The 20302-nt window shown below is 37.6% G+C and overlaps 1 protein-coding gene across 3 annotated transcripts in view; it reads right to left on the bottom strand.

Moving 5' to 3' along the window:
* tyw1 (tRNA-yW synthesizing protein 1 homolog (S. cerevisiae)) overlaps window positions 1–20302 on the bottom strand; it is a 66002-nt gene that overhangs the window by 12076 nt on the left and 33624 nt on the right. For 2 of the 3 annotated variants that reach the window (XM_085130940.1, XM_085130939.1), the window contains 2 exons: window positions 13698–13808; window positions 4124–4291 (listed from right to left, as the gene is read on the bottom strand). In XM_085130940.1, coding sequence (XP_084987066.1) covers window positions 4124–4291; window positions 13698–13808 — 279 coding nt within the window. Of the gene's footprint in view, window positions 1–4123; window positions 4292–13697; window positions 13809–20302 lie in introns of those variants that run through there. The other variant, XM_085130941.1, reaches the window with a different exon arrangement.

The following is a 20302-nucleotide window of genomic DNA, read 5'->3' as shown; positions in this document are numbered from 1 at the left end:
GTGTGAGTTCAGGTGGATACAGACAAACACACAGATGGACTGTGTGATACAGGAAACAACATACTCGCGCAAGTGTGTCCGAAGAAAAACATAAAAAGACACAAACAGCGAACAGTTATTGTGCACTTTTACCATCTATGGCTTTACATTCCAGTTTATCTCCATAAAGTCAAAACGCTTGTCTAATTATCAATAAACCTCACATGGAATTTGAGAACAGAACGACAATCTTAACATATTCATTTTATTAACATTCAGTGTCATGAGTACGCATTTTAAGATCCATCCAAAATATTCTAATCAGCAAAAAACACCCCAAACTATTTCTGCCTGATATGGCATCATATTATTATTCCTGTTAAAAATAACATGGAAACAGATTCTGAAGAGAAAACATAAAACATGTAAACCGTCTCCTGCAAGTGAATATACAAGTATTGCAGTGTAATTAATGTTTTGCTTTCTACAACATTAGAAACTTAATGATAATATGATGAACTACAAGGTCCACTAGATTCCCAGACCTAATAATTTGTTGCTAATGTTAAATAAACATTGCACCTCATTGCCATCTCCGACAAGTTAATGATTGGTTACAATATGTGGCATGGCTTCAATAAGCCTATGTAGTGTTACAATATATATTCCCATCCAGAGTTTTATTAATTTTTTGTCAGGATCTAGCTGTTGGTGGGAGAGCTGGACCACGGCACAATCCTAGAGATTCTCACTGGGATTAAAGTCTGGACTCTGTGCTGGCTAATCTGTGTGAAAACGATGTCTCCTATTCCCTGGATCACCATTTCACAGTTTGAGCCTTATGACTCCTGGCATCATGATGCTCCCACAGGTTAGTACTGTAGGCACTGAGCATGACGGCTCCATCACTTCATCCAGCTCTTTCCCTGATCATCAGTCAGGAACAGAATAAATCTGGACCTATCAGACCAGATGACCATTTTCCATTGCTCTAAAGTCCAGACTTTATGCTATTTAACAACTGAACCTTTTTTATGACTAGCGTAATTGATAAGTGGTTTTCTTAAGGCTAAAGTGTTTAGTCCCAATCCCTTGAAATCCCCTCACAACGCGCCGTAGAACTGAGTTCCGAGTTCTACTGTTTTTCTACTGATTTTTCCAAATGTTTAAGTGACGTCCAATCATGATCATTCAAGATGCTTTTCGACCACATTTCTACCACAAAGATGAACATTCACCATTAACTTTCAAGATTGAATAATGTGTTTGACAGTTCTTAACTCAGTTCAGTACTTTCAGCACATAAATAAACAATTTTAGCATTTAGAAATGCAATGTTTTCCACAACCACCATCATGGTATTTTAAGAAATGAGAAGCTATTCACTGCATCAGTTAAGGTTAAATGATCCGTTGCCAGCCAAAACACATTAATCACTGCAGTAATTATTCAGTGGAAGTGTCTGATCTATTTGCTTAGTGCAGTGCACATATTAAAAGTGTGTTTATATATATATATATATCAGTAGTGCTACTGATATTCAAGTCTGGAAAAGAATGGTCACCAGTAGCCAGGCTAACGTTTCCATCCACTCCATCCTTTGTGCAATGCTGCCAGCACTTCTGAAACTAAAGCTTATTTAGAATCATATCTCAAATCTTCCAAGACTCAAGAGATATGATGTTTACAGTATATGCAGTTATATATATATATTAGAGATGGACCGATCCGATATTACGTATCGGTATCGGTCCGATACTGACCCAAATTACTGGATCGGATATCGGAGAGAAATAAAAAATGTAATCCGATCCATTAAATATCAAAAAAGCACCTCACAAAACTTGCGACACGGCGTAACTCGGCTCATAACCGTAGCACAGCGGAGCAGTGTGGTCACGTGATAGCGCGGCTGTGTGTATTTGTAGCCTGCTAGCAAACATTTCATCTCCGAGGAAGTTATCTCAGAGAGAAGTAAAGCAAGTGTGTAAGTTAATCTCTGAATGTTTGTAAAGCATTCCCACGTTAAGCTTAACAACCGATATATGGAGCGACTGCCTCTTCTCTCTCTCTCTCTTTCTCCTGCTGCTACTTCAATCGTGAAACTGATCAATGATCAGCTGATCGGCTTTTCCGTTGCGAGTCCGTCTCTCGTCTTAGTTTTTGGCCCACTTTGCACCAGAAAGAGGAAACTAGCGGCTGAACAACAGCAGCACTATTAAGCTTGATAAGCTGTTGTTAGAATTTATTTAATATTACTTTCTACACCAGGATCTTTTTCTACGTAGCTGACGACTGGTAACTGTGCAGGGGCGGATCTAGCAAAGTTTAGCCAGGGGGGCCGATAGGGCATGAACAGGGAAAAGGGGGCACAAAGACATACTTTTCTTTCTTATTCTCATTTAAAATATCTAGCTTTTAATTATTTGATAATTATCTGAATCTTACACCCAAAGTTTTAATCTGATGTAAAATGTATAGAAGTCCATTACTGTATATAGTAACTGTAAGTCTAATATACCCTAGTAAGCTGTAGTACTTTTTCCTTTGGGAACCATCTGTGCAGTCTGCAATTCTGTTGAAGAAAGATGTTGAATCTATTTAATTATTCCTGAAAAATAATTTATTTCTGTGAATTTTATTCACCCTGCATCAAATTAAAGTTGATTACATTGATTAAGCATCATGAGGAAGAGGGTGGTTCCCTATTTTCTTTTGCTGGGAGTTTGCAACCCTATTAGTTAGGTTGCTCAATATTTCTGCTAAGTGCTCTTTAAAATACCAGAATAGGGAGGATGGAGTAGGTTTAACTTTATTAGATTGATCAGTGTTGCTGATCTATGAAATATTTTGGGTGCAGTGTATTTTTTATATACAGGTATAACAGAATAGCTTTAGTGTTGTTATTTATTTAAACTTGAGTATAAACTTATACAAAATGCAGCAAGATATTAAAAAAAAACGTTTTATTGATTAAAAAACACACTATATCGGATTCATATCGGTATCGGCAGATATCCAAATTTATGATATCGGTATCGGTATCGGACATAAAAAAGTGGTATCGTGCCATCTCTAATATATATATATATATATATATATATATATATATATATATATATAGAGAGAGAGAGAGAGAGAGAGCTTCAAGCAATTGCATTTAAATGAAAAGAAGAAATCGGCAGTAGGAGTCAACAAACACACCACAGAGAGAAACACTTGGACCATTGCCCCCAACCTGAAAGAAAAAAATCTAAAATGGAAAAAGGAGGATAAAGAGCACTGGCACTCCCATAAATTGTGACTGTACATCAAACAGAGTTCCTACTATGTGTGTATGTGTTTTTGTGATAGGCAGGTGTGGGTGACTTGCTTGCTGGCTGCCTTGAATTTCTCCTGTCAGAGAGAGCCAAGATGGCAATTAATCATCATTCATTAACTGCTGATGGACAGTCGGCTTGGCAGAACCCAACACTGACTGGAACTTTTTTGAGGGTTTGCCTCTGTAGAAGTAAATTCCTGCTGATGCTTGGACATTTTCAAAAGACAGCAAACTAAACTAAATAAATTATGAAACAAGATAAAAATCAAAAAGCCAATTTGAAAACTATGAACCTGCACTGGGCTGCCTGGAAAACAACCTTAGAAGAGAAAACAGATAAAAAGGTGTGTGTCTGGAAAACTACAGAGAATTATGTATCGTCTAATGATAACATTAAACTTTTTTATTAATTTCAAGTTCATAGTTTTTACAAGGAATCAGAATTTTCCATCAGATGCATAGATGGTATTAACTTCCCGAAAATCAATTTCTTGTGGAATAATGTTTAAAAACGTACCTTTTCTAGATTATCTGTCAAAAAAAGTCATATAATCTTGAGCAAAGCACGAGAATTAGACAATTATCTTCCTCACATTAAGTGACAGACCTTACTATAAGTTTAAAACCTTGAACTGACACTAATTGCATCAAATGTGTGGAATTACTTGGATCCCTGTGAGATCCAAGTAATTATCAATGATGAGAAGAAACTCCAAATAAATAATAACTGTGTATCAAATATTCTTTAATTGTCAAAAACTTAAGATGTGCTACATTATGTAGTTTTGTACAAACCTTTGGAGGCTTAGTAGGAGTTATTACCTTGGTGTGTGCAATGAGCAGACAGTTTGAGTGCTCATGTTCGCAGGCAATCTCATATTCAGGCAACATGTCAGCTAGCTGCTGAACGAAGGTGACCACTTCCTGGTGCCAGGGAACATTTGCCATGGTCAGGCTGCTCGCAGAGCTTTCCCCGCAGTATGTCACCCCCTGGAGACACATGAGCAGACAATCAGAAACAGAGTACAGAAAAGAAAGATTTACAGATTTTAACAAACATATTTTTACCCCACAAAATACAGAAGAGAAACAATGCAAGTAAAGGACAAATAATTTCCTACACAAACTTCAGCAAAACAGCTTTTTGTCTCCATACAAAGGCCTTAGTTTGAGTGACAGAGTAATTTTTTTAGTGCCGCAGTGTCTGTCAGCAAGACTGCACAAACTACAAGGCCAACATTCATAAAAGCTTTTTGAGATGTTGAGCAAAGGAACAACTAGTTAAATTTTTAGATCATATCTGAATCGGTGTCTTTAAAATAGCAAAACAGCCATTGTGGAGCATTAAAACACATCCACTTGTAGTTGCTTAGTACTCCATTTGTTTTCTTTCTCTTTTTTTTAAACACATAAATAGATTTTCCAAGAAACATATTTTAGCAGAAGTGGTTTTTTGATTGAACATCAGCTATTAAAAGCATAAATGCTTCTGTATTCATGCCTTCATCAAAAGATCAATACTGAAAAATGAAACAGTGAAATATCTAAGACTGGAAAATGCAGTCTTTTCTGGTGAGCTTGTACTTTGGATACTATGGACAGGTATGACTTTCAAATATTTACCAGACCAATAACATGTGTGAGATACTGTAAGATTAGATCAAATAGTTTCCTCTGAAAACAAAGTATTATTGCTTAAAATTCTTTAGAGTACAGCAATCAAAAGTAGACAAAAGTAGTCCTGAGGAGAAACTGAAAGACTAGACAGAAGGCCACAAAAACATAAAAAAAGAAACTGGTTAATTTTTAAACCAATATAGATCTAAAGGAACCACAAAGAAGTTCAATGTAAAGCATAAAAATATCCAGATTGTAATTGATTGATCAAGTCAATTACAATCTAATTAAGCTGCAATGAGTTCCTTTTGTTGGCTCCATGAGGGCAATGACTGGCAACTGACCATTCACCTTTTATGTAGTGACTTTTATGATTCATTTGACCCTGATGTTTCTCACTCTAACTAATGCTCATTTTGTGAAATTGATAAGACTTGATATACAGCAACGACTCTTCTGATCAATAGTGGCTCTTACTCTGCATTTAATCTTTAGTTGTTATTAATCACTGGCTCTGTTCCACAGTTTGTCATCCTCCCCTCATCTCCAACCAGTCAAGGCAGATGCCCACCCCTCCCTGAGCCTGGTTCTACTCTAGGTTTCTTTCTGTTAAAAGGGAGTTTTCTCTTCTGTTGTTGCCAAATTGCTTGCTCGTAAGGTTCATCTGATTGTTGGTGTTTTCTCTGTATTATTGTAGGGTCTTGAACTTGAACTGTTGTGATTTAGCGCTAGATAAAGAGAAACTTTTGCAGAGGAGAAAGCAATAAGGTGAATACACCTTTCACAAACTTTTGCCATTATCTGAAAGAATCTGTTGCAGACTAAAACACCGTGTCAAGACTGTCATTTGCTCTAACTGAAAGAGGCTTTACATTATACACCAAAAAGATTGTAGAGGTCACAGACAACTGTTTTGTCGGAGCTTGAAGTTTTTGTATTTCTTAGTGAATAATCACTGAGCCAGCCTCTTAATAGTTCACTACAACTCTCAAAGCAGTACAGAGGAAGAAGAAATTAGTGTATGCATCAGGATTTAAGGAATGTTTTCAGTAGTACCTATTCAGATATGAGATTTTCAGAAAAAAAACAGTCCTGTACAACTGGAAAAATGGATGTATTTACACATGATTATTGATATGGCAAAAACTGGAAAGAGTCGGGGACCTTCACAAACAGAGATGCAAAATTTTACCTAAAACCATTTAAGAAAACGATTTTACAGAGGAGTTATAAGCAAGAATCCACAGCACACGACGTAACTGTTTTTTGAAGAAATCTTTACACAGACCCAGTCAGCCATTACTTATTTTATTAAAGCTTTACACATGAACCACTGCATCGTGTTCCTGTAACGACTAACTGCATAAACTTTAAATAAAAGGTGTGATTCACAATAATCACAATAAGTTTAGTGAAAGGCAGTGAAACCAATAAAGTTAACGCCTAAAGATAAAAATTTCATTAGCCACAAACCTTTGAATGGTTTTGTTAAATATACTGCTGTAGGTCATCTTCACAGCATAAAGCACAGCTGAACAGTATTTTATAAGTTCTTATAAGCTTGAAGAAAATGAGCTGAAAGACCCTGTTTTACACAGTTCCTTCAGTATGATATATTGTTGTCAACATTTATTTCACAGCTTTCATTTTTCAGTTGTTGTTCCTTTAGCGCTCTCCTCATCTGCCTCCATCTCAGCCTCTCCCATCCTCCTCCTCTATCACACCAATCCTCTGCTTGTCCTCTTTCACTACATTCAAAAATGTTCTCTGTGGTTTTCCTCTTTTCTTCATGACTGGCAGCTTCATATTTAACATCCTTTGCCCACTATATCCACTCTCTCTCCTCTGCCCATTACAATGCTCAATCCTAATCCTGTCCATAATGGTCACTCCAAAAGGAAATCTTAACATCTTCAGCTCTACCACCTCCAGTTTGGTGCCCCTACTTTTTGTTAGTGCCACCATCTGCAAACCATCATAGGAATCACTAAAAACTCAATTTGGCTGCTCACAGTAGATGAATCTGCATTGTTGATTTTTATGTCATATGCCTTTCCTGAAACAACACTCCCAGGGATCTATGTCTCCTCTCATTCTCAAATGGAGGATCTTTTGCTTTTAGGCGAATACATTAACCACTGCACCACTAAGCACGGTAACTAAAGCTGTGTAAACCATCTCTTTCACTCTTGGTACAATCCACTATTTAAATACTGTACTGTGACTCTTCTTTTATGAGTCTGATTTTGTTATCTTTTAGATTCTTTGTTAAGTAAGACCCAAAGAAAAAGCCCCAGGTACTAATTTGTCTGTTAGAAATAATCTATTTGGCTTCAAACTCTGGAAGTTTGAAGACATGACATGTCCAGGGAAGTAAAAATAGTTGATGCTTCACCATTTCACAGAGCCAGATTTAAAAAAACAAAAAAAACAAACACAAACACAAATCTGATGGCTGAGGTAAAATTTCTTAATCCAATAAAAATAATTTTCACCTAAGAAAGAATTGGTTGTCAAATGAAACAAACAGTTTCATTTCTCTGTTGGAGAATTTACTCCACTCCTCAGAGAGAGGCTACCCAAACAGCAGTTTTACAACTGATCTCTTTCTCGCACCGGTCCACCCATTACAAGACTGCCCTTCACATTTATTCTAGTCAATCTACTGAGGAGCTGTAGGGGATCTGTGAATCCAGTTGTGAGCTGCAGCCATTTCTACACTAATCCAACCTCATATGTCTTCTAAGACTGATTGCAAATTCACTGCACCAAAAAAAAAAGTTAACACAGAGTGTAAAATTTCTTTGGGTTGGGTTTGAAAAGACAGAAATTGGGTGGCTGAGAGCAAACACAGTGGGAGCGCTGTACAAAATTGATGGGAGACCTTGGAGTTATCAGCCTTGCCCAAAGGCCTGCTGAATAAAGATCAACCATTCAGGACTCTGTATAAATCATCAGGAAGGGGCCTTGGCAGGAGGAGTGTGCAGCAGGAAGAGATGGGGAAAGATCTTTGAGATATATGGTAGAAGATATTGTACTGTGTGGGAGAGATGGAGCAAAATAATAACAGTCCCTCACCTGTTCAAATAATCTGTGTCTCTTACCTTTAATGGAAATCATAAATGTTAGTCATTGAGGCCTCACTCACACTGTGCAACATGTCCCTGTGCGCTTTTCACCAGATTTATCTCAACACGCTTACATGCTGGCCTGGCTCTTCTCTTTCTGTGTCTCTTTTGCTCTCAGTAATCCATTTCCTTTCAGACCAAGTGAGAGACTGTGGCAGGTAATTGGTATTGATGCTGGACTAAGATGATAAATTAGGCACTGGGCAATTGGACAGAGGATGGTAAACTGTACAGGCAGAATGTGTTGTGCCACATAAGATGACAAACTAGTTATTAGTGGGTCAGTAATAAAGGTCTTGTTGTTGGTGATGGTGGACATGCACATAAGCATGCAATTCATCGTTCTTAAAGAGCCACAATTCATCTTAATTAATGGATGCTATGCACACACACATACAGACTCAATGAACACTGAAGCTGTTCTGAAGGCTCATTTTTAACAACTGTTGAAAAAAAATTGTTGTAATATACCACTGGGAAGGTAATTAAGTTGATTTTTTTCAGGTGTCCAGATGTTTCTGATCAACAATGTCATAAATTTTCCCACTTCTATATGTTCCTAGTCTGCTACCCGTAATCTCTCAAAAAACTCTTAAACCTAGCATTTTGTCCTTATCCTATCCGCAAACCTTTGGACTTTAGGACTTTTAGATTGAAGCATGTTTGTTAAGCCATTTATCACTGACCTATGAATTTATTCACGAGGAAAGAATGGCACCTAACTCAAGGGTTAACTAGTATTGTGTCTACAGATAACAGACAACTTGGGAAAGAACCAATTTAAAATACATAAACACCTAAGATAATTTAGTTTGATAATAAAATTGCATTTTTGCTGAAACAAGGTGATTTCCAAAAACCTAAAACCTGGCATATCTTGGCATGCTGTGCAATGTGTCCTTAAAGATAAAATGAGGAAACTGGACAAATAAAGGACAAAAGAAAAAGAGAGTTCAGTCTTGAAGAATAAAAGTGGTGATACCAAATACTATTATTTTAATAGTATTTGGTATAGTACATGCAGACATAATATTTCCATGTCTGCATGTGTTTCAGTAAATCACTGCAACTTTTTCCCAATTTTCCTACCAAAATATAAAGAAACAAGAGGTGGTTTAAGACTCTTGGAAAGTACTGTAAATCTTAAGTTAAGATTATTATTACTACTAAAGCCATTCACAGGCCCAAGCAACCCCATCGGTCAGCAGTAAAAGCCAATTTGAGAGCTAGCGATATGATGACAAAGGAATTCGCTCTATCATACTGTCATTAATCCATCCTGGGATGTACTAATTACTGGACCCATGATGCTGAAGTTGATAGCTTGCCCAGAGCTGCCAGTAGCCAGAGAAGTTTATCTGTTCAGTAAGGGACAATATACTCTTCATTGTGGAAACAGGGAAGAGGAGGACAGAGAGATAAGAGGGTGACAGAGAAAGATAATTAAGGAAGAAAAGACACACAAAAGCCTTTATAACATGAAGGAGAGTTCACCCTGAGAGTGACCTGTGCAAGAGAGACAGCTTAAATTATTAACTGTCAAGATGAGGCAGAGATTTCACTGTGATTTTCAGTGATCTGAAGGTCAGACTTTGAGAGACCAAAATTGTATAAAGACTGAGATATATATAATTACATATGTACAACTGAATATTGGACAAATGCTAGGGCAAATGTAGGCATTGAATAAAGCAATAAAGTACCGCTGTCCCCGCTACCACATAAAATGTGGCTGTATTTGTGAGGAAGTAAGCCAAAATTAGTGTTGTAGAAGTTATGACTTTCCAATATATTATTAAAAATATTGCTTAAATGTGATCAATAACAGAGAATTGTGTAAAATACCCTTAATAATTTGTCAGAGACAAAGTCATCTATGTTTTCAAATTAGTTTTGTCTTTATGTACCTTTGTACTTTTTGGTAATCACTGTGCAGATACACTGATGACAAGGAAACAGCAAGTTGTACTATTTACAGCACAGGTGTGTATGTGATGGTTCAAGTCCGTCAAGACAAAGCGGTTTGCTTGTCATGCATCACATTTTAATTAAAGCCCTAATGCATTTACATACAGTATATCAGTGGTATCACTCCAACTGCTAGTCACTTCAAATGCTAGCTTCCAAGTAGAGATAAGCGCAACTCATCACTACAGTACTGAATTTCATAGACATTTCAAGGTCTTTGGATGCGGCATCGCTGTTAGTCTCCTGTACCAGAGGGTGTGGTCATTTATTGGCTGACGTTTTTACACACTCCAGAGCACAGGCAAAACTGTTAATGTGGGTTTGTAGTTTGCCTTCATTAAAGAAAGGCATATAAGAAAAGACAAGCCAAAAATATTTCAGGGTCTGACGTCCCATATTTGGTGGTTTTCTCTCCACTACAATGCTCCCCACTGTCTTGTTAGTGTTCTGCCTCTTCAGTATAATAAAATGGCACGTAGTATTGGGTCAATACAGAGTCCTGTGAGAGAACGTCAATATTAAACTGTCTAAGTAGACAACTTGGATTGAAAAAGGAGCACATCATAAACTCGATCATGTAGCAAAGACTTGCTTGAAGCACAGCGCCGATTACTTGAGAGCAATAAAACACAGCAAGCAAAGCAAACTTATTATGATGTACATGAAAGAACTGAGGGAGATACAGATGGGGATCCATTAATTACCACACAGGCGGTTGAATTTTTGCACACATGGCAAATTAAGTCCTTTTTCTTCTACAGCACCTACAAAGCAAGCTATAAAGGTATGTCACTACACAACTTTACATAGTAGAAATAAAGATCAGGTAAAAGGATGAATTGGTAACAAACAACTACAACTCACGATAAAGATTAAATTGGAATACTTCTATGGCTTAACGTGTGAGTATCTAGACAGGTAACTCAGTACATATGCCCAACCCTGCTAATCCCCACCAGCTCTGTAAAAGACTACATTTAAAAAAGTCTAAGTACCAAAGTTGCATGTCATACTTGAGACATCAAGTATTCTTTACAAGACTGAAGTCTTCCAATATTATGGTAATAATTTTTCCAAGCTCCCTTGGAAACGCTTGATAAGCCTGACATTAATGCTCTTAACCAATCCTTGCCATGCAGCCAGTTTCTAAAAGAGTCAGATTATAAGCTCAGAGCAAGACATGTTTAGAAATGATTTTTAACCTGTTGACCATTTCCATATGGCAACTTACTTCAATAGAATCAAGCTAAAGACACAAAAAGCAAGCTCTAAAAGGTTCAGTTTAGGTGAAAGATGGTAGCTTATCCTACCAAGTTCTGTGCCAGAACCTGAGAGAAGTTTTGTCTTCCCAACCTGTCATCTAAATACAGAAAAAAGTTGATTTACCATGAAAGGATACATGTTGTATTTGGAAATGATAAAAGAAACAGTAGAACTACAGTGACTGATTTTGCTATGTTGAACAATACTGAAAAATGAAAAAAATGTGAAAAAAATACTAACATGTTTGAACTAATGACATGACATCCAGACAGTGCTACAATGTCTGGTGTGAACAGCAGAAAATGAAAAGACTGCTCAGGTCAACAACAATCTTACTTGTGGCCCTGCATAGATTGCTTATAACAAATTCTGTTGTGTGTGTCTGTGTGTCATTGCACATTCAGCAACATGATGCAACATCAGGAGCAGAACATGAATGGGGAGAGGAGATGATTGCTGCTGAGTTCTGCAAAGCGTCATCTCACTTTCTCTCTGTGGAGTTTGCAGAAGTCAAGACTGTGAACCGAGATAGCAAAACAGGCACATTTCTACGGTCTTTTTAAGTGTCAGCAGTCTGCTCAAATATGCTATGGTGGGCTACAGAACACCTCAGTAAGCAGGAGCAGAATCACAGCAAACTATAGTCTAGAGCAGGGACATATAGTGAACAGGGCAAATCTTTCCGATAGAAGAACTATTTAATGCAAAGATTGTAAATGTTATTTATCTAAGCTATATCTAACATGCCCCACATTGAAATGTATTGTTAGTGTGTGACTAACAATCACAAAAACTGAACTAACTAAATAACTTAGATTAAAATTGCCATTAAATGTGTATAATGCAAAGGGAATGAACTAACAAACAAAACCTAGGGATTTCATTTTCTGAAAACACACAGAAGACAAACCCTCATCTTTAACCTCCTTTAATGACGCTCTTGATTAAGACTTTTAACCCCCAAATGCTCCTGGCTGGCTGATCCTAACATTGTGCTTGTGCAACTCAGCTCCCAGGTGTGATTCAGTGTAATTGTGGGCAGCCTAGTACTAAAACCCCCCCAAAACATTCACTTCAGTAAACCTAGCCTGTGTGAACGAATGTTAAAGAAAGTAATAGCTACAATAACTGTGAGCAGTGAGATCCCAGCGGACACTGTGTCATAGTTGGACTCCTAAACTGTACTCTGGATTATGAATGAGAGGATGTGTGGAAGCATTGCCATGTGAGGCTCCATGCAGACAGAGGCTCACGGTGAATATTAATTTTGACTTTGGAAACCTTGCACCTCTTCTTCTGCCTTTATATCAGGACACTGAAGATAAGGGACAAGTAATGGTGCACATGTAAGATGTGTCATGATGATGTGTCATTTATGTGTAAATGGATAAGGAAAGAAGCAGAGCAAAACACTTCAGACCAATCAGATTACACCTCACACTCAAGTTAGAGTAGAATCAACACAAGTAATACTCAACTTTGGTTTACTTTTTTAAAAATCTCTGTTTGACATAGTGTTTCTGCTGGCTTACTATTATAAGGAATATAAACTGTTTATAGTGTTATAATTTAGTTAATTAATTAATCAACTAAAATTGCACAAGTCACAAAATCCTATGTTTTGTCACTAAACCTGCCTCATCTTATGAATTATTATGTCTTTTTTATGTTTTATGGACAACAGATGAAAATTAGCCCTTGGCTATAATCTGGTATGTTTACATTCATGTAATTTTTTTACATTTATGTTCATTAACATGCACTGTCCTAAATAAATAAATTTAATTTAATTCAGTGGAACAGTTACAATAGGAGCATAGAGCTGTCAAAAACTCTGATTATCATTAAAAAAATCTAAATTCATAGTTGTAGATTAACAATTGACACAACAACTTTTTTTCCAACATACTTCCACAAAAGCCTTCCTGTCAGGCAGGGGGCTTGTTTAATGTTAAGCATTCTCCAAACCTTTTCACCACTAGAGGTGAGAAGAGCAATCTAGAAACTTTTTGGCGTCTTTACTGACAGAAAAGCCCCTTCCGACTACCTGTTAGTGCCTTTCTGACATGAACGGGAAAAAGACATCCAAGATGGGGCTCTGTCACCAACACTACTTGATGTGGTGCACTTCATAATGAGCTCAGACTCTTGCACATTTTTCACTATGACAGCTGTAGCTCAGATTGCCACCAGGTGTCCCCTCCCACACTATTAATACCACATCCGCCAAATGACCGAGGATAAGGTCAGTGAATGTGGTACACAGCCCACCAGTTCAGTGAATTTATCCAATATATGTAGTAACAGGAACGGCACAAATGTTTTACACACTTCAGGCAATTAGGCAATCATGCTACACCACAATGATATATACATGAATATACATGCTGAGATAATAACGTAATGTTGTTAAATCCCACCTTGACCTCAATGAAGTCTGGCTGGCCCAATGATATGAGCTCTGAGTAAGCCTGCATCTCCTCCACATTCCAGGATTTGACCAGCGTCAGTCTGTACACCGTCCTCTGTTTCTGTGGATGAATAAACAGATTTTTGGGAGTGATGTAAGGAGTCATAAGGTGTGGGAATAGCTATGATATCCAATAAAGAGATGCCATATGTATCAATCTTTTAGTTTACATTTCATCAGTAAGAACTTGTAAACTTAAGTTCTTAGTGCTGCTCAAAAGATTCTGAAGTGACAATATATCTGCAAGACACTTACATATAGATTACAGAACACTGAAGGAAAAACTTCATTTTTAATTCTGTTTCTAAGCCACAGCTACCTTTGTGACTTGTGTATTATATAGAATATTCGTTCAAATTAGAAAGGACAAGCATGCATTATTTTCCTCTGGCACACATTGGTATACAAAGCTGATGAGTCATTTATAACTTTTGAACTTAACCACTTCGTTTTTTTTTTTTTCAAATCACTTCCAGTGACAGTATGTCATCACCAACATCTGTTCACTTGAGGCAACACAGCTGCTCACAGATGTCAGCTGCCGTATTTCCTCTTAAATCAGTTAGCAAATAGTTGCTAACCCTCTGTTACAAAAGAGCTGCATGTTATATTATTTACTGTGTAACACTTTTTCAAATTCAATACTTTGCACTACAGACACAACACACAAAAATTTCCACAATACACTGGGACTCCAGCAGCACAGTAAGCCAGTGAATAGTGGAGGGAATTGTGGACTGCATGTGGACTTTTAATGAATAAAAAGCTGCAAGCACCTTCAGTTGTTCGGCTTCAGTAAGCATAAGCTATGTGAGCAGAGGAGATAGAAGTATAAAAAGAAAACAACCGTGAGGCACACTACACAAATGAAATGATGTTTCGGGTAAACATCTTAAAATTTTGGAACTTATTTTTTCCCTTTCAAGGATGAAGGGAGAGAATGACACAGTTCTAGCTGCCACAAAAGACCATGTAGCTCTAGAATTGAGAACCCTAGGCTTTGTACATTCAATAAGCAAGAATGTGGAGAGTGTAGCCCTAAACTGAGATGTTTGTTATGAAAATGTTAACGTGAAGTAAGTTAAATTATTTAAAAATATTAGAATAAAAAGTACAGAAATTTGTGTTTGGCTGACAATTGATTGTTGTAACAATACTTCTTGGTAATATATACGTGAAAAGCTTGTTTATTTCCCCTTAAATGGGGGCAAATTTGTAAGGAAAATGCATTTGCAGGTTGAGCAGCATTTGTTTATATTGTCATTTGTGTCATGGTTCTGGGTCTTTGATACAGGCTTATGAGTTTGTTTAGTCTTTTGTTCACTTCTTGCAGGTTAATGAGATGCTAATGATCAGTTTGGAGAGCCTCCGAGTTATGTAATGTTTCTAGTTCTTAGTTCTTTTTTTTTTAAATTTCACTCCAGTTTGTCTTAGTCTCTCCTTGCTGTCTCCTCCAATGTGTCCCTAGTGTGTAGCCTATCATGTCGATCTATTAATGTCAAGTTCGGTGTCATTCTCTTTCTCTCCTTGCTCTCGCTCTGTTTAGTCAGTCGCGTCTCAGCACTGTTCCCCTATCTCGTTAGTTAGATTATTGTTCAGCCATGTTCCCCAGGTGTTTCCTCTCCGCCCTGATTCCCTCATGTGTATATATCATCTGTGTCTCTTTGTTTTCCTTGTTGCGATCTCCCTCTTGCTGCGTGTCCCACTTGTTCAGCGCCTCCAGTGTTTGTTTCCATGAGTAACTGGCAGTTACTTAGTAGGATTTAGTTATTAGTATTTTCCAGAAATAAAGCAGTTCAGTTCAGTCAAGCCTGAGAGTCCTGCATTTGGGTCCCAACCTGCCTGCCACACTCGGGTTTATGACAATTTGTCAAGAGATTCATATAAGGCTTCAGTGATAAGTCAACTCTTAAGCTGATGTGTTGAAAGCAGGAAATATAGACAAGGGTAAGGATCTGACTGCATTATTATGGCCCTGGACAGAGTTGTTATGACTGCTCACTACAATTGTAAAACAGCGGGTCACAAGTCCACCGACACGTATGGAGGACCCATTTTACAGCTTACAGCACTTTAGGAAAAGCATCTGCTGTAAAGATGTTGGGGCCTGAAACCGCAGGACACCTTATAAAGTCCATGCCTCTGTGGATTAGACCTATCTCAGCAGTCCAAAGGGTATCTACACAATACTGGGCAGGCTTAAATGTTAAAATTATAAACAGCTTTGAACTGAAATATGGGATAAGAATACCTGATCTGTATCTCATGAGTCGGCCATTTTTCCCAGGTAAGTAAAACAGGAAATATAGAATCACAGTTCAGTGGTGTAGATACAGTAGAAACTGAATTGTTGTCAATATGACAGAGAGGAAGAGAAGCAAGGAAAGCCAAGAGATTGTAAGAACAGATGATATGACAAATGGTTGGTACAAAGACTCAAGCAAATAACATCGAGAAAAGAAAGCGCACTCTTTCCCTCATTTCCTCTCCATCTTCCTCTTGCACTCGAAGGTTATCTCTAACACTAGGTCCTTTCAGCCCAATAGGGAAGGGGATAATTGGCCAGTGGAAGCAGGGAGGTGAGGTATTTCAAGCTGTCTCTATTCCAAATCCAACACGAAGGCACAACTCTATCAATCCCAAGTGCACTGGCAGGGAGGCCAAGTGGGGGAGAGGAGGAGAGCTGTCAAACAGAGAGCATAAAGGATACGCGCTCAAGAGGATGGAGAGAGAGCCCACCGTGAAATGAAGACTTACGAACAGGGAGGTGAATGGGATGGGGGGGGGGGGGGGGGGGGGGGGGGGCCTGGCAACAGAAAGGTTATTTATGGACACTGCACACAGACATGCTGTAGTATTACAGTCAGATGTGCATATGCAAACACAGAAGTACAGGTACAACATCCATATTGAACTGAATCACATGACCTCTAATGCTAAATAAACATCTGTGTTCATGTACTTTGTCCTGAACCATCAACCTTCCAATTAGCAGATGACCTGCTCTACCTTCTGAGCTCCAGCCAACCCTAGGGACATATACACTACAATTCAAACTATTGCTCCTTAAAAACAAACAATATTGCAACATTTTCATGCCTCCCTGAATGGCACGGCATACATAATTGCAAGGTCTGCAGATTGATGCAAAACAGATTGTGCGCATTAGGTGTCATCGCTAGTATCACTAATATGCAATATGCAAATGAAAATGCTTAGCCAAGAAAACTGCCATCAGATATTTCTGACAACTTCAGAAACAATTGTATTGATTGATGCCTCATCAGACTATCAGACAATGGAGCAATATTTAAAATAATGAGATTGCAGGCAGAAATCAGTAAATATGCCACAGGGTAAAATTGTGTTTGTGTGTGTGTGTACATCTCATATGTGCAGTTACAGCACATTCATATTTTCCTGCTGTGGTCAGGTTAAACTGGTGATATAGATCCAAATAGAGTGTGATGATCACTTGTAGTTTGCTTCAAGCCAAGCATTGAAAAACCCCTCAAGCTGGGCAGCATTAATGAATAAGTCCCAATATTAAAGGATTAAACATGAGGACACAGGCTCATCACAGATACAGCTGAGAAAGTATTTTTCAAATTTGTATGTTATGTTGCTGCTCCATAAATACGTTTTGATTTTCTTTTGTAAACATATTTATAATTCTAACCTGAAACTGAATTTCAAAATTTGTGTTAAGACTGCTTGCTTGGCAACTATATTTTAGTTTAGATGCTTTTTATTTCCTTTGTTGATCTTAGAGATGATCGATAGCGGCACACTACTGTATATAATATTTTATATCAAAGCAAAAAACAAAAGTTTCACAGAAACTGCCTGCAATGCTAAGAGACAGCTCCGTGTTGGGAATGAAAAAAAAAAAATAGTGGCAGAGAATAAACCATGGTAAGAGAGGTAACCAGCAAGCTGGTGACCACTAAGCTTCAGAGATCCAATTTGGAAATGAAAAAGCTCCAGGAGAACAATCATAACCACACCTGTACAGTACATTGATCTGACTGTCATGGTAGAGTGGGCAGACAGAAACCTGTATACAATATATAAGGGGCTATGATGGGCAAATACTGGCAAATATAAGCATGTTATGGTATCAATGAGATGAGGTAGGGCATCTCATTGAAAAAGGCAAGGCAAGGCAAGTTTATTTGTATAGCACAATTCAACAACAAGGTGATTCAAAGTGCTTTACAGAGACATTAGAAACAAAAACAAATAAAAAGCATGATTTAAAATTGATTAAAACAAGCAAACTAACTAACTAACTAATTAACAAACAAACAAACAAAACAGTATATAAAATCAAAACAGATAAAATCAGAACAGTAGATAAAATCAGTAGTTAAAATGTAAGTTTTGAAATTTAAGCTTAAGTGCGGACTTGGTGCTTTATTCAAATGCAGCTGAGAACAGGTGAGTCTTCAACCTGGATTTAAATAAACTGAGTGTTTCAGCTGATCAGAGGCTTTCTGGGAGTTTGTTCCAGATATAAGGAGCATAAAAGCTGAATGCGGCTTCTCCGTGTCTGGTTCTGACTCTGGGAACTGATAAAAGACCGGATCCGGTCTTTTATCAGTTCTGAGGGATCTGGAAGGTTCATACTGGGTCAGGAGGTCACTGATGTATTTTGGTCCTAAACCATTCAGAGCTTTATAGACCAGCATCAGAACTTTAAAGTCTATCCTCTGATGGACAGGCAGCCAGTGTAAAGACCTCAGAGCTGGACTGATGTGGTCCACTTTTTTGGTCTTAGTGAGGACTCGAGCAGCAGAGTTCTGAATGAGCTGTAGTTGTCTGACTGATTTTTTAGGTAGACCTGTAAAGATGCTGTTACAGTAATCAAGCCTACTAAAGATGAATGAATGGACTAGTTTTTCCAGGTCCTGTTGAGACATCAGATCTTTTATCCTTGAAATATTCTTGAGGTGATAGTAAGCTGATTTTGTTATTGTCTTAATGTGTTTTTCTAAGTTTAGGTCTGCATCCATCACTACACCCAAATTTCTCGCCTGGTTTGTGGTTTTTAGGTGTATAGATTGAAGAAGTGTGTTGCAAAGCTCACTCCACGCCCTTTCATATGATATATTACTCGATGTGGTTTCTTGAATTTGAAGGTCAAGTTTGACCTTGGATACTAACAATGGGGGGGGTCAAGGTCAAATGCTTAACCAGCCTAAGTACTGATGTGCCCCCAAGACCTAGTGTAGTTTTAAGACTATCCATAAAAACTGTGGGTAATATATTTGGTGTGACCTTGACCATGATGCCATTGTCACCAAAATTAAATCAGCTCGAGCTACTATTGGGATCTACCATCACACAAAATTTGGAAATGATATCATGAAAACTGCTAACAAACAGACAAACAAATTGAACCGATTATATACTCCCTTCCTTTTGGGGGGAGAAAGAGTGATTGCTCATGTCTTCTGTACAGTAATTTAATTATAAGTTAATATACAAGTTTAAAAAAACAAAAAACAAAACATAAATAATTCAGTGTTAGCTGAAGGAGGGTTGACATTACCAAAATGCTGCAACATAAAATGTGAAAAAAAAAAGTATCTGCATACTTATTGAACAGGTTTTATTTGCAATAGAGACACTGTAGACTTTATCTTTCTCAAGGACATTTGGTGGTTAATAGACCCATTTATTCATTTATTTATTTGGGGGGGAAGTGGGGGGGACAAGCAGCCAGGTAGCAAGATGGAGGTTGTGATAATGGATTTTCCCTCTTCTTGGAATGACAAAAACTTCTAAAAGCTTATTGAAAGCACTCTAAACCTGCTGAAATGAATCTATGAGCACAGATCAGAAAGACAAGTCGATAAGGCCACTGTCACCACAATAAGAATGAAAACAAAGGTCTCTGTTTCTCTTAAAGTTGCAAAAAGAACAGGCAGAATAGCAAGGCGACATTTCACACTTGAATAGCTGCTCCCTGTCATTTGTAGGGATCTCAGTGTCAATATATGGAAATGGGTAAACAGAGAAGACCCCTCCTTCTGAGGTTTCTACAAAGGTCGATGAAGCCAAAAATCTTTAATTGCTTCTACGAATTTATCTCACAATCTGAGACAATGTTGTCGCAGGATTTATTCTGTATACTAATGTGCTAGTGAATGTTTGTGAATTAGGTCCACACTTACACTAGGATATTAAAGTTAAGTAGTATTAGTCAAAGACTGCTGCTGTAAGCTGTTATGACCTGGGAAAAAACATCAGTAACTGTTTTATAGGCACTAAATTCATCATATTTACAGTGACATTCAGGTTAGTGAAATTCTATAGGCTTTAACAGCAGCATAACATCCACTCATTAACACTGTAATTATGACTGACACAGTATAAAACTGATAATTATCACATCTGCGTTGCAGGTTTAAGAACGACTTCATTTTTTTCAATTAAAATATGGTATTAAAATACTACATTGCCACTGCTAATTTTTGCTATATTTTTTATGTAACCCAGGACAGTTATGTGGTTTGGCTCTGGGCCAAGATTTTTAGGACAGGAATAACA

This window comes from Neolamprologus multifasciatus, chromosome 14, assembly GCF_963576455.1.
Source record: "Neolamprologus multifasciatus chromosome 14, fNeoMul1.2, whole genome shotgun sequence".
In the NCBI taxonomy this organism is placed as follows: Eukaryota; Metazoa; Chordata; class Actinopteri; order Cichliformes; family Cichlidae; genus Neolamprologus; species Neolamprologus multifasciatus.
The sequence above is the reverse complement of the archived record's forward strand: the minus strand, read 5'-3'. Positions and strand labels throughout refer to the sequence as shown.